This window comes from Prionailurus viverrinus, chromosome B3, assembly GCF_022837055.1.
Source record: "Prionailurus viverrinus isolate Anna chromosome B3, UM_Priviv_1.0, whole genome shotgun sequence".
Classification (NCBI taxonomy): Eukaryota; Metazoa; Chordata; class Mammalia; order Carnivora; family Felidae; genus Prionailurus; species Prionailurus viverrinus.
Window position 1 is genome coordinate 30,151,796 of NC_062566.1, and position 12,696 is coordinate 30,164,491.

Here is a 12,696-nt window from a genome sequence, read left to right on the forward strand (position 1 = left end):
GACATAAACTGATATGTCATAAAAAGATATGTTAGAATGGCCTAAAAGTACTTGAAAACATGCTCAACATCACTAGTCATCAAGGAACTGCAAATTAAAACCACTGATAATCACAGAATCACTAAACTTATAAAGACCATCACCATCAAATGTTGGGTAGGATGTGGGATAATTAGAGCTCTTATTTATTGCTGTTGGAATGTAAAATGGTATAATCACTTCATAAAATGGTTTGGCAGTTTCTAGTAAATTTAGACATCCACCTACCTTATGGCTCCGTAAGAGAAATGAGGTACATGTCCACCAAAATAAATGTATAAATAAAAGACTATAAGAATATTCCTATCAGTGTTATTTGTAAGGGCCAAAAATTGGAAATAATCAAGATGGCTATGAAGAGAAGAATGAGGGGCGCCTGGGTGGTGCAGTCGGTTAAGCGTCCGACTTCAGCCAGGTCACGATCTTGCGGTCTGGGAGTTCGAGCCCCACGTCAGGCTCTGGGCTGATGGCTCGGAGCCTGGAGCCTGTTTCCAATTCTGTGTCTCCCTCTCTCTCTGCCCCTCCCCCGTTCATGCTCTGTCTCTCTCTGTCCCAAAAATAAATAAACGTTGAAAAAAAAATTTTTTTTAAATAAAAAAATAAAAGAGAAGAATGAAACCACAATTTGCATTATAATTAGAGAATGAATACAACTCTCAGCTAATTTAAAAAAAACTAATGATACACACAACAAAATGGATGAATATCAAAACACTAAGTTAGTACACAAAAAGTATGTATGTATATATATATGTATTTCATAAAAAGTTCAAAAACAAGCAAAATTAATCTATGGGGAAAGAAGTCAGAAAACTTCTAGGGCAGGGAAAAGCTGGGACTGACTGGGAAGGGGCACAAGGGAACTTTCTGGAGCAAAAGAAATGTTTTCTATCTTGATCTGAGTGGTGGTCAAATGAAAGTACATTTGTATAAAAAAAAAAAACATTGAACTGCACAGTTGAGATTTGTGTATCCAAATTACACCTCAATAAAGTATGGAGGAATAGTCTTCACATTTAGAGTCCAACTTCTAAATCACTATTTAACCAATAATATCCATGCTTTTCACACAATACTGTCTTCTGTGCCATCATGAACATTGGTGATGCTGAGTATCCTAAAAGTGTGCTCTATTATTGTCTACAGAATGTTCTTCCAAGCTAGTGACATACATTCTGTATATTTTTGTATTGTTAAGGTAAAGAAACACCAGTACTCTGGTCTGAATGTTTGTGTCTCCCCCAAATTGAAATCCTAACCACGAAGGTGATAGTATTAGGAGGTGGGACCTTTGGGAGGTGCTTAAGTCACAAGAGTGGTCCCTTACGAATGGGATTAGTGCCTTATAAAAGAGGTCTAGCTTCCCCCACCATGTGAGGACACAGTGAAAAGGTGCCAGCTGTAGACCAAAAAGAAGGCTCTCACCAGAATGCAACCAAGGCTGGCACTTTGATCTTGGACTTCCCAGCCTCCAGAACTGTGAGAAATAAATTTCTCTTGTTTATAAGTTACCCAGCCTGTGGCATTTTGTGATAGCAGCCCAAATAGTCTAAGACACCAGTGTGAATTATACACACAGCTTCTTGTTGCTTTAAAATGCTGTCATCTCTTCCAAGGAGCTTGCTCAATTTCTCCTGCCTTCAAGTGCATTGCTTGCCATGTGATGAGCAAACTCTCTGAATCTATCTCAGTATCAAAATATAACACAGCTTTACCAAACATGGTTTTCTTCCTTTGAAAGTATTTGATTGTTAATTAGCAAGAAAATGTAAAATTATGGTCATTCCTCCAATGAAAAGTATGTTTCACTAATATTAAATGTGTGTCTTTGCTTTCCATGCCTTTTTGAATTCAGAAATGTTTCATTTCGTGCTAAGTCTTGGTGTAATCTTTTTTTAAGTTTATTTATTTATTTTGAGAGAGAGAGAGCAAGCAAGCATGAGCTGGGGAGGGGAAGAGAGAGAGAGGGTGAGGGAGAGAGAATACCAGGCAGGCTTCACTCTGCCAGCACAGAGCCCAATATGGGGCTTGAAGCCATGAACCATGAGATCATGACCTGAGCAGAAACCAAGAGTTGGACATTTAACCACCTGAGACACCCACACACCCCCTTGGTGTAATCTTTTTAGCATTTTTTTTAATTTTAGAGAGAGAAAGAGCATGCACAAGTAAGAAGAGTGGCAGAGGGAGACAGAGTCGTAAGCAGGCTCCATACTCAGCATGGAGCCCGACGTGGGACTCAGTCCCATGACCCTGGGATGATGACCTGAGCCGAAATCAAGAGTTGGACGCCCAACCCACTGAGCCATTTGGGTGTAATCTTTTTAAATACATTTTGAACAGTGATTAAAGTCAAAACATGTAGCACCAATAATTGAAATGAGCATAGTATAAAGTTAAAAGCAAGTTCACGTATATTTAAGCAATGAAATTACTATAACCTATCCAATAGTGATTTTAAGATGCCATGCATTGTAAAACATATCCAGATTTCAGAGTTGGTGAAATATGGAAAAAAATGTTTATCTAAAATTGAAGAAAAATGGTGGTTCCACATCTATACACATCTTGGTGAGTCTGAAGAACTTCAAAAAGAAATCTCATAATCTTAAAAGCAACCAGAGAAAGAAAAAGAAAACCATGCACACAAAAAAAAGACAGTAGACAGTTTAATGGCAATAATAGAGTTCAAAGACAGCGAGCTTCAAACATCTAGGGGAAAAAATAACTGTCCACCAAGTCAAACCATCAGTCATGAATAAAAGCAAAATAAACACATTATCAGACAAACATAAACTGAGAGAGCTTACCACCACCAGAGTCATTATAAAGATTTTTCTAAATTGTATATTTTGGAAAGAGTGGTAAACCCAGACACGCATGTGGGTGAATCCAAATAAGCACTGACTGAAAACACCAACAATTAACATATCTAATTTTGGAAGTAAAAAGATAAAAAAAAAAAAAGTTTAGGAAGCAAAACCATGTGAAACAGGACAGGCTTCCTGAATTAAATGACTCTGGGGTCCTTATTTAAGAAGAGGGTAGGGATGTATATTAACTCCATAATTTAAGTCAAGTGTATATTTTAAAATGTTAAGAGTAACCATTAAAGTGAATAGGAAAGAACAGAGAAAACTCCATCAGCCCACAATAAGGTGCATGAGTACACAAACACCCCCCAGTTGAAAGTAAAAGAATAGGTAATATGACTCACTAAGAAGTTAGCATCACTCCTGCTGCTATTCCTGCCAAAAGTACATAAACTGAATCTAATCATGAGGACACATCAGTAGACAAACCCAAATTGACAGACCTTCTGCAAAATAAGAAGCTAATATTCTTCAAAAATGTCAATGTCATGACATACAAAGAGATTAAAGAAGACTAGGGAGGCATAATTACTGAATGCAATGCATGATCTTGGAATTTGCTTTTTTTTTTTAACTATAAAGGAGCACTAATTAGATAATTAAGAAAACTTGAATGGGATTTACAGATTACATAATAGCATCACATCAATGTTAATTTCCCAATTTTGATTATTGTAATGTGTTTATACAGAGAATTCTTGTTTTTAGAAAATATACACTGAAGTATGCGAATATAAAGGGGCATCATGCCTGCAACTTACTCTTAAACGGTTCAGAAAAAGAGAGAGAGAGAGAGAGAGAGAGAGAGAGAGAGAGAGACAGACTTGTAGACATAAAGAGAAGGGAAGAAGGAGAATAATCAAAAGAAAAGACAAAGCAAATGTACTAAACATAACCATTTAGGTAATTGGGTACTGGGGTACTAGGACTTCTTTACTATTGCATCCTTTTCTGAAATTGTGACAATATTAAAGTTTTCTAAAGGTTAAGGAATAAAAAAGATACACCAGGAAAGAAATCACCAAAAGAAAGTTGGCATTAACATTAGACTAAATGAATGTTAAGGCAAAAAGTATTAACTTCCTTAGCTATACTCCATACTTAGAACAGTACCTGACATACGGCCCATGCTCGTAAAACACTTGCTCAACGAAGGAGCTAGTAACAAAGATAGTTACTACACAATGATAAAAGGAACAATTTATCAGGAAGATACATCAATTTTTTTTTACTTTATTTAAATCCAAGTGGGTTAACATATAGTGTAATAATAGTTTCAGGAGCAGAATTTAGTGATTCATCACTTACATGTAATACCCAGTGCTCATCCCAACAAGATACATCAATTTTAAACTTGTGTGCACCTAGAAACAGCTTCAAAGACTGACCACATACTAGGGAAACATATGGAGAGCACGTACTGACTGTAAATATTGACTGCCTAGTAGGCAATAAAGCAAACCTCAACAAACTTCACAGAACCGATTACATATAATCCACACTCATTGGTCACAATACCATTAAATTAGAAAAGAATGACTAAAAAAAGAATAACCCAAACATATCAAAACTTTTATATGGATCAAGGAAGAAATCATAATGGGACTTATAAAATATTTAGAATAAAAATACTAAATTTTAAAACTTGTGGGAAGAAGCTGAAGTGGTTCTTAGAGGGAAATTTATAGCCTTTAGTGCTCATATTAGAAAATAAAAAAGAATGAAAACTAATGTATCAGATATCCAACACAAAATTTTAGAAAGAAAAAGAAAATAAGAGAGTTAAGAACAAAAATCAATGAACAGTATTTTTTAAAAGCTGTAAGAGAAGCTCAACAAAGCCAAAAGGCAGTTCTTTGAAACTACTAGCAACATAAAGAAATCTCAGGCAATACTAATCAAGAAATAAGAAAGTATGAATAAGCATTATGAGAAGTGACAAAGGGGCCATGACTACAGAGAGAGCAGCTAAAAAAAGTAAATTCAGATGAAAGGAAACTACAACGTATCAAAACTGATACTATTATTACTAAATCAATGGTTTAAAACTACCCAAACTATTTAACAGATAAATTCTTCCAATTATTCAAGGTACAGATCATCTTTAATTTCATATAAAGTGAGATTTATACCAAATAAGTAGGGTATCACACAATATTAAAATAGGAACCACTCCCCAATTCATTTTATGAGACTAATGTAACCTTGATATCAGAAAAGAACATTAAAAATAAGTTACAGAAAAATCTCATTTATTTTTTTTTAAGTTTATTTTTTTTATTTTTGAGAGAGAACATGTGAGCAAGTAGGGGAGGGGCAGAGGGGGGGGGAGAGAGAGAGAGAGAGAGAGAGAGAGAGAGAGAGAGAGAGAGGGAATCCCAAGCAGGGTCTGGGCTGTCAGCACAGAGCCCTATGCAGGGCTTGAACTCACAAACCGTGAGATCATGACCTGAGCTGAAAAAAGATGCTTAACGGACTGAGCCACCCAGGCACCCCTGGACAAATCTCATGTATTAACATCGATATAAATATTGTGAATAAAATATTGGCAAACAAAATTCATGAATGTGTATGAAATATAGCCTATAAAATACATAATATGACCAAAAGTGCTAGAGTGACTTACCATTACAAAATCTTATAAAACAATTTGCAAAATTAATAAAGAAGAATCCATACAACCAGTCTAAGAGCTGTAGAAAAATCATCTAATAAAATCCAACAAACATTCATAACATGAACTTAAGCAAACTAAAAACAGAGGATAATTTTCTCAGATTACTAAATGGCATTTAGCAAACACAGCTAGTGATATGTTTCCCTTAAACTCAGGAATAAGGCAAGGATGCCCACTTTTGCTTCTTTATTCAACTGTACTAGAGGTTTAGTCAAACTGGAGGTTCAGTTTAGCTCAAACAAGAAGAAACAAAACATAATGATTAAGGGAAAACTATAATTGTTCACAAAAAATTATAATTGTCTAAATATAAAACCTAAGATAACCTACAGATACATTATTAAAATTATTAAGTGTCAGAGAAAGCTTGCTAAATATATGATCAATGAACCCAAATCAACTGTGGTTCCATACACTACTAACAACAGTAAGAAATCTCTTTCTGATCAAAAAAATTTACAATAGCAAAAAAGGTATAACATATCTGGGAAGAAATCTAACAAAAAACAAATGAGCTATTTATGGAGGAGAATAAAAATCATTAAATGTGACGTATGTGAATTGAGAGATATGTTGTTTTCACATTATGTCTTCATAATAATATGCCATGTTCATATTATGGTATTAAAGATTCCATATCATAAAAAATCTCAATTGTCTTCAAATTCAAAGACATTCCAATCAAACATACCAGTAGGGGTATTCATGAAACTTGATATGCTATTTCTAGAATGTATATAGAAACAGAAAAAAAAAGAAGATGGTTTTTCTTTAGAGGAAGAAAGGAAAGCTGGGAAAGGAAGGAAAGGGAAGAAAAAGGAAGATTGGGGCCCTCATGCTACAAGCTCTTAGGACATAACAGAGGTTATTACGGTTATTAAGATAGTGTTATACTGGAACATAGAGATCTATGGAACAGAACAGAGAGGCCAGCACAGACCCATGCATATGTGGATATTTAATTTGCTAGAAGGAAATACTGCCAAGGTGATAGAAAAGGACAGAAAGAATCCACTTTTCAATAAATGGTGCTGGGACAATTAGCAATCCAAATGAGAAAAGAAGAAACAAAATCGAATTTTAACTTTACACCACAAGCAAAAATCAATTGCAAATAGATAAAACATGCGAATAACCTTAAAACTTTTGTTAATACAGAAAAATATCTTTATGTCCTCAGCCTTTTTTTAAATTTTTGTTTAATGTTTATTCATTTTTGAGAGACAGAGAGAGACAGAATGCGAGCTGGGAAGAGGCAGAGAGAGAGGGAGACACAGAATCCAAAGCCGGCTCCAGTCTGAGCTGTCAGCACAGAGCCTGACACAGGGCTCGAACCCCCGAACCACGAGATCATGACCTGAGCTGAAGTTGGATGCTTAACTGACTGGGCCACCCAGGCACCCCTATATCCTCAGTCTTTAAGGAAAGATTTTTCAAACAAAAAAACCCAGAAACAGTAAAAAAAAACTATTGATAGTTTTTACTTCTGTTCCTCAAAATACAGCAGAAACAAACACTACTGATCAAGAGGAAAAAGAGAAAATACTCTGTCATTACAATGGGCAAAGGATAAGACCATTTACAGAAGAGATCTCAATTATCACAAAAGAAAAAAGATGAAAGGCATTCAACCTCACTGGAAATTCAAATTAAAATCTCACTACAATATAATTTCATAGTTAAAAGACTGGCAAAAAATAAAAGGCCTGACAATATCAAGTGTCAACAAAGATGTGAAGTTAAAGGAACTCCCAGGTAATGCTGATGGAACTGTAATTTGGTTGTACCAAATTTTTGTATCAAGTTTTGGAGAAAACTTGACGTATCTGATAAAATGAAATAGTGAGCATGATCCTGGCACCCAGCAATGTCTCTCCCAAGCTCTATCACTGAGCATCATTTGATAAATGCAGGTTGCAACCAATTTTTCATCGGTCAAGAAATCAATTCAATAGGTTGAGACCAACATTTTTTTTAGACCAACATTTTTGATAGGCTAGAACAGAACAGGATATACCAGAATGGATAACGGCAAGGGTAGGTATAGCTTCATGAAATGCTTGCTTTCATTATTTACGATGTACCCACATAAATATTTAATAACTGGGCTTTTAATAACTGGGCATTTAATACCTGGGTTTTAATGTAAATTTTATTTATTACCTTAGATTACGGTCTGAAAGCCGCTGTCCTAGAGAAACTGTTACACATATGCACCAAAAGACATGTACAAAAATGTTATTTTGACACTTTTTAACAATACTACTGTCCATAAGTAAAAGAATAAATGTTTTTTAAATTTTTTTTAATGTTTATTTATTCTTTGAGAGAGAAAGACAGAGAGCACCAGTAGGGGAGGAGCAGAGAGAGGGAGACACAGAATCTGAAGCAGGTTCCAGGCTCTGAGCTGTCAGTCCCTACGCAGGGCTCGAACTCATGAACCGCAATATCATGCCCTGAGCGGAAGTCAGATGCTTAATCAACTGAGCCACCTGGTGCCCCAAGAATGAATATTTTTAATCACAATCATACAATGGAATGCTATATAACAATGAAAACTAGTGACCTAGAGCTACAGAGAACAACACAGATCTCAAAGCATGTTAATAAAAGCAATTTAGGGATGCCTGGGTGGCTCAGTCGGTTGAGCGTCCAACTTCGGCTCAGGTCATGATCTCATGGTCCGTGAGTTCGAGCCCTGTGTCGGGCTCTGGGCTGACAGCTCGCAGCCTGGGGCCTGCTTCGGATTCTGTGTCTCCCTCTCTCTCTCTGCCCCTCCCCCACTCACGCTCGCTCGCTCTCTCTCTCTCTGTCAAAAATAAACATTAAAAAAAATTTTTTTAATAAAAATAAATAAATAAAAGCAACTTAAAAATGTGCATAGTATGATGATGCCATTTATACAATATTTAAAAGCATGTAAAACAACAACTTGATATTATTTAGGGATAAGTGCATACATATGTGGAAAAGAATTCGTTCCATGACCACCAGACACAGAACTGTGGTTACCTCTGCAAAGGAGGGAGGAAATAGGATGGGGGAGGTTTACACATTGGGCCTTAACTATATTTAAAAGATTTTTACTCATTAAGTTGATTGGTCGATCTACACATATTGGTAATATTATTTCCCATTCTTTTCAGAACGTCTGTATCATTTTATAATTAAAAAAAATTTTTTTAACATTTATTCATTTTTTGAGAGACAGAGACAAAGTGTGAGCAGGAGAGGGGCAAAAAGAGAGGGGACAAAGAATCTGAAGCGGGCTCCAGGCTCTGAGTTGTCAGCACAGAGCCTGATGCAGGGCTCAAACCTACAAACCATGAGATCATGACCTGAGCCGAAGTCGGCCACTTAACCGACTGAGTCACCCAGGTGCCCCACAATTTTTTAAAAGGGAAAGGCATATAAACAAAAAAGACATTTGGTTTGAAATTTATAAAACCTCCCAGAAAAAGATCAGTGACTTTAGCCACAATAAACCAAAAAACAAAAACTTTTCTACATCAAAAACATCGGACAAGTTTTCTGACAAGATAGTGAAATAGGTAATAACATGCTTCATCTCTCCTACAAAAGTCAATGGGCAAAGCAACAAAAATACACAAAACGAGTAACTCCATGGAAATGATAAAGCCAAGAGAGTCTTCATTAAGAGATCCACATTTTTGATGAATTTCAGGAAGCTGGAAAGCAGATAGGATCTATCAGGGAGCACCAACAAACCTACCCCACCCTCAGCCCACGCCCACCCCTGCCATGCACACACACACACACACACACACAGGCAATGAACAGAGCAGCTGGCTGGAGAAACATTCAGCTGGAGCCTCAGGGTCTGTTCTTTAAACAAAACAGAGTATCTGTCAAAGACGGATGGACAGTGTGAGTGTTTTATCCAGGGAGATGGTTAATAACTGCTACATTAGACCCAGCGGCGGGGGGTGGGGGGGGGGGGGAGGAATGGCATTTGACTTGGCACAAAAGATAGTAAAGTCCTTCTATACCCCCAAATAGTCGTTCTCTTATTTTGGCAATTACAGAGTGAGCCTCCCTTTTCCCTTCCACTCACTCTAAAGGGAAGCCTGCCAATGTGTGGGATTCGACAACTTACACAAATTCAGTGATCATTCTAGGGAGAGATCTTAGAGTTAAAAAGACCTATTCAGCTCTGCAGGAGACCCAGCTACTACCGAACACGGTCCTTCATTTAAAGATTACCAGCCACCGAGGAAAATCAAAACCATGAAAGAGAAAAAAAGCAAAAATATAAGGGTGATAACTGACCCTAGAGAAACGAAGATACTGGAAACAAAAAAAAAGAATCCTCAGACTTAAAAAGTCTCTTGGCTGTTTTAGGAAAGGATGCTTTGTAAAAGAAACAAACAAAAGTTAGACCCAGTGTCTTACTTATCCTTACATGTATATTCACAATTTCCTATAAATTAATATGCATGCTACTTATTATCATGATAATACCATAAGCATAATACTTATTAAATCTTTTTAACTTTCATAAATGAAAACAATTTCCTTTTCCATAGACATTGCTGACTAAGCCATAATAGTAATGATCAGACATAATACTCACTGGGAAATTCAGTAAGCAATTTCCTGGATATGCATTATGTACTTTCCAAATGAAAGACAGAACACAGAAAGGAATATGCAAAAGTCAATAGATGTCTGTGCCCCACTCTACCAAAGCCTTTTGGATTCTTACCACACCCAATGTCCTGAGGACAGATCAAGTCCAGCCTGAGCAGTTCCTAGACACTCAGCAATGTAACAGATTAACTCAATCTGGATGTCTTTTGAAATAAACAAGCCATTTCCAATATTTAAATTCAATCTGGGGAGGGGCTGACAGAATTTAGAGGTTCTGGAATAAATCCATGTCTTGGAAAACGTTTTGAAATTATCCCAACCTCCTAGAAGATTTGACTATTACTGAGCTCATATTTTCTGGTAAAACTTCAAAATGAAACCAATCTGTACTGTACAAGGAGGCCTAGAGATAAGGCATCATCTGTCCCCCAACCTTTCCAAGTGTACCATTTACATTACACTTAATTACTTAGTAAGGAACTCAATGTCTCAAAAGTTAAGAGAGTGCGCCTTTAAAAGTGCTTGAATGACATCCTGAGAGAACCTAATATTTTTCTATTGCATGTAAAAGAAAGGAAGCTTGTTAAAAAAACAAATGTTTCTATAAATCATTAGAAGTCTTCTTGGCCTGTGCCACATCATACAGCCAAAATCCCTATGTCTAGTGCTTCTCACATTCGCACAAGTACAAAATACCTGAGCATCAGGCTGTTACTTCGTTGCTGAACTCGAGTGAAGCTATAAATCTAACAAAGTTCACCTGCAGAGCTCCAGAGTTGCCTTTCTGTTTTTTTTTTAATTTTTTAAAACGTTTATTTATTTTTGAAAGAGAGAGAGAGAGACAGAGCACAAGCAGGTGAGGGGTAGAGACAGAAGGAGACACAGAATCCAAAGCAGGCTCCAGGCTCTGAGCTGTCAGCACAGAGCCGGACGCGGAGCTCGAACTCATGAACCATGGTATCATGACCGGAGCTGAAGTCGGACACCCAACCGACTGGGCCACCCAGGTGCCCTTGGAGTTGCCTTTCTGCAGTTTTGCCCCCACAATGCTAACTTGTTTCCTCCTGCTCACATGCCAGTTCTTGAGCACCTTTATGTCTTTCTTCAGATTCAACAAGCTAAAAAGGATCCTGGAAAGAATCTAGCCCAGTGCCCTCCTTTTAGAGAAAAGTAAACTGATGCTTATAGAGTTAAGGATTTACCCAAGGTCACACAACTAATGAGAGATGATGCTGTGACCAGAAGGAGGTCTCTGATGCCCTATGCAATGCTTTTTCCACTACACCAGGCTGCCTCTTTAACCACCGCAAAAGATATATTTATGCACATCTTCACAGCCCACAGCCTCTCCCCTCTGTGTCTTTTTCCTCCTGGTACAACCATTTATCAACTTTAAGTCACCAATAACCTCCTTCCTTGTTAATTCTATACCCATGATAAAACAGGAAAGAATTCAGTATCCATTTAAATTAGCTAATTCATTTATTGATAATACTTCTATTATCTTTACATTTATCTTTTAAAGTGAAAAACACCTTAACACTTCCAAATCAAAACATAGAGCTTAATAATTATATCCACAATGAAATTCAGAAAATAATGAAACTACTGTAGATTCTTACTTTGCATAATGCCATAACATTTACCATATTCCTTAAAAGAAAAGCCAGAAATCATATATCGACTCCATGTTAATACTCACCACAAAAGTGATCTGATTGTGTCGCAGGTTAAGTTCAGTTAGTGAATCCAGCCCATTAAGATTATCAACGTGACTTAAAAGGTTCCTAGCAAGATTTAGAACTCTCAAATCACACAAATGACTAACATTTTCGATTCTGGTAATCTGTTAAAAAATGAGAAAATGATGAATAGCAGGCATAAATCATGGATATGCATGTTATAAAAACCCTAAAAATAAAATATAGTCACTGGATTCAGGGACACATTTACATGAAGACATTTAAAAATCTACTTCCAATTTCCTCTGTTGTGGATAATAAGAAGTCTTTTAACTTGCAAAACTTAACTAAAGGAACATATTTTATAATTTGGCCATAGTAAATATTTGAAGTAAATTTTATCAAATAACCACCAAGTCCATCCTTGGGGGCATCTCTCGTTGTCCAATACTGTGCCGGGTCCAGATAAAGGTGAAGTATACATACTAGTTGCCAAATAAAAAATTACTCTGAGCCCACAGCAGGAGCTCACAGTGTTTTGGCCACGCAAGCCAGCCCTCTGAGAGAAAAGGCAGGGAGAAGGAATGCTACCACGCCCCCCTTGTGCCTCCCACCAATTCTGCAGGATCCTGAAAGCCTGTCAAGAGTCTAAATGGAAAAGACACAAGGAACTAGGATCCCCAGTAGAGGGTGAGGGTGGAAGTGCTTAAGAGAGGAGACAGATAATGTTTGGCCAGAGTGCACTATGATGGATGTGAAGCGTTTAGCACAAGAGGACTTGAGTCGTGGAACAGGCACATACTCATGAGCACTG

General features: G+C 36.9%; 1 protein-coding gene across 4 annotated transcripts in view; it reads right to left on the bottom strand.

Annotated features, from left to right (window-relative positions):
* The window catches only part of LRRC49 (leucine rich repeat containing 49), a 149,730-nt gene that overhangs the window by 108,551 nt on the left and 28,483 nt on the right, over window positions 1-12,696 (bottom strand). For all 4 annotated transcript variants that reach the window (XM_047863213.1, XM_047863214.1, XM_047863216.1 and 1 more), the window contains one exon: window positions 11,903-12,046. In XM_047863213.1, the coding sequence (XP_047719169.1) occupies window positions 11,903-12,046 (144 nt within the window). The remainder of the gene's footprint in view (window positions 1-11,902; window positions 12,047-12,696) is intronic.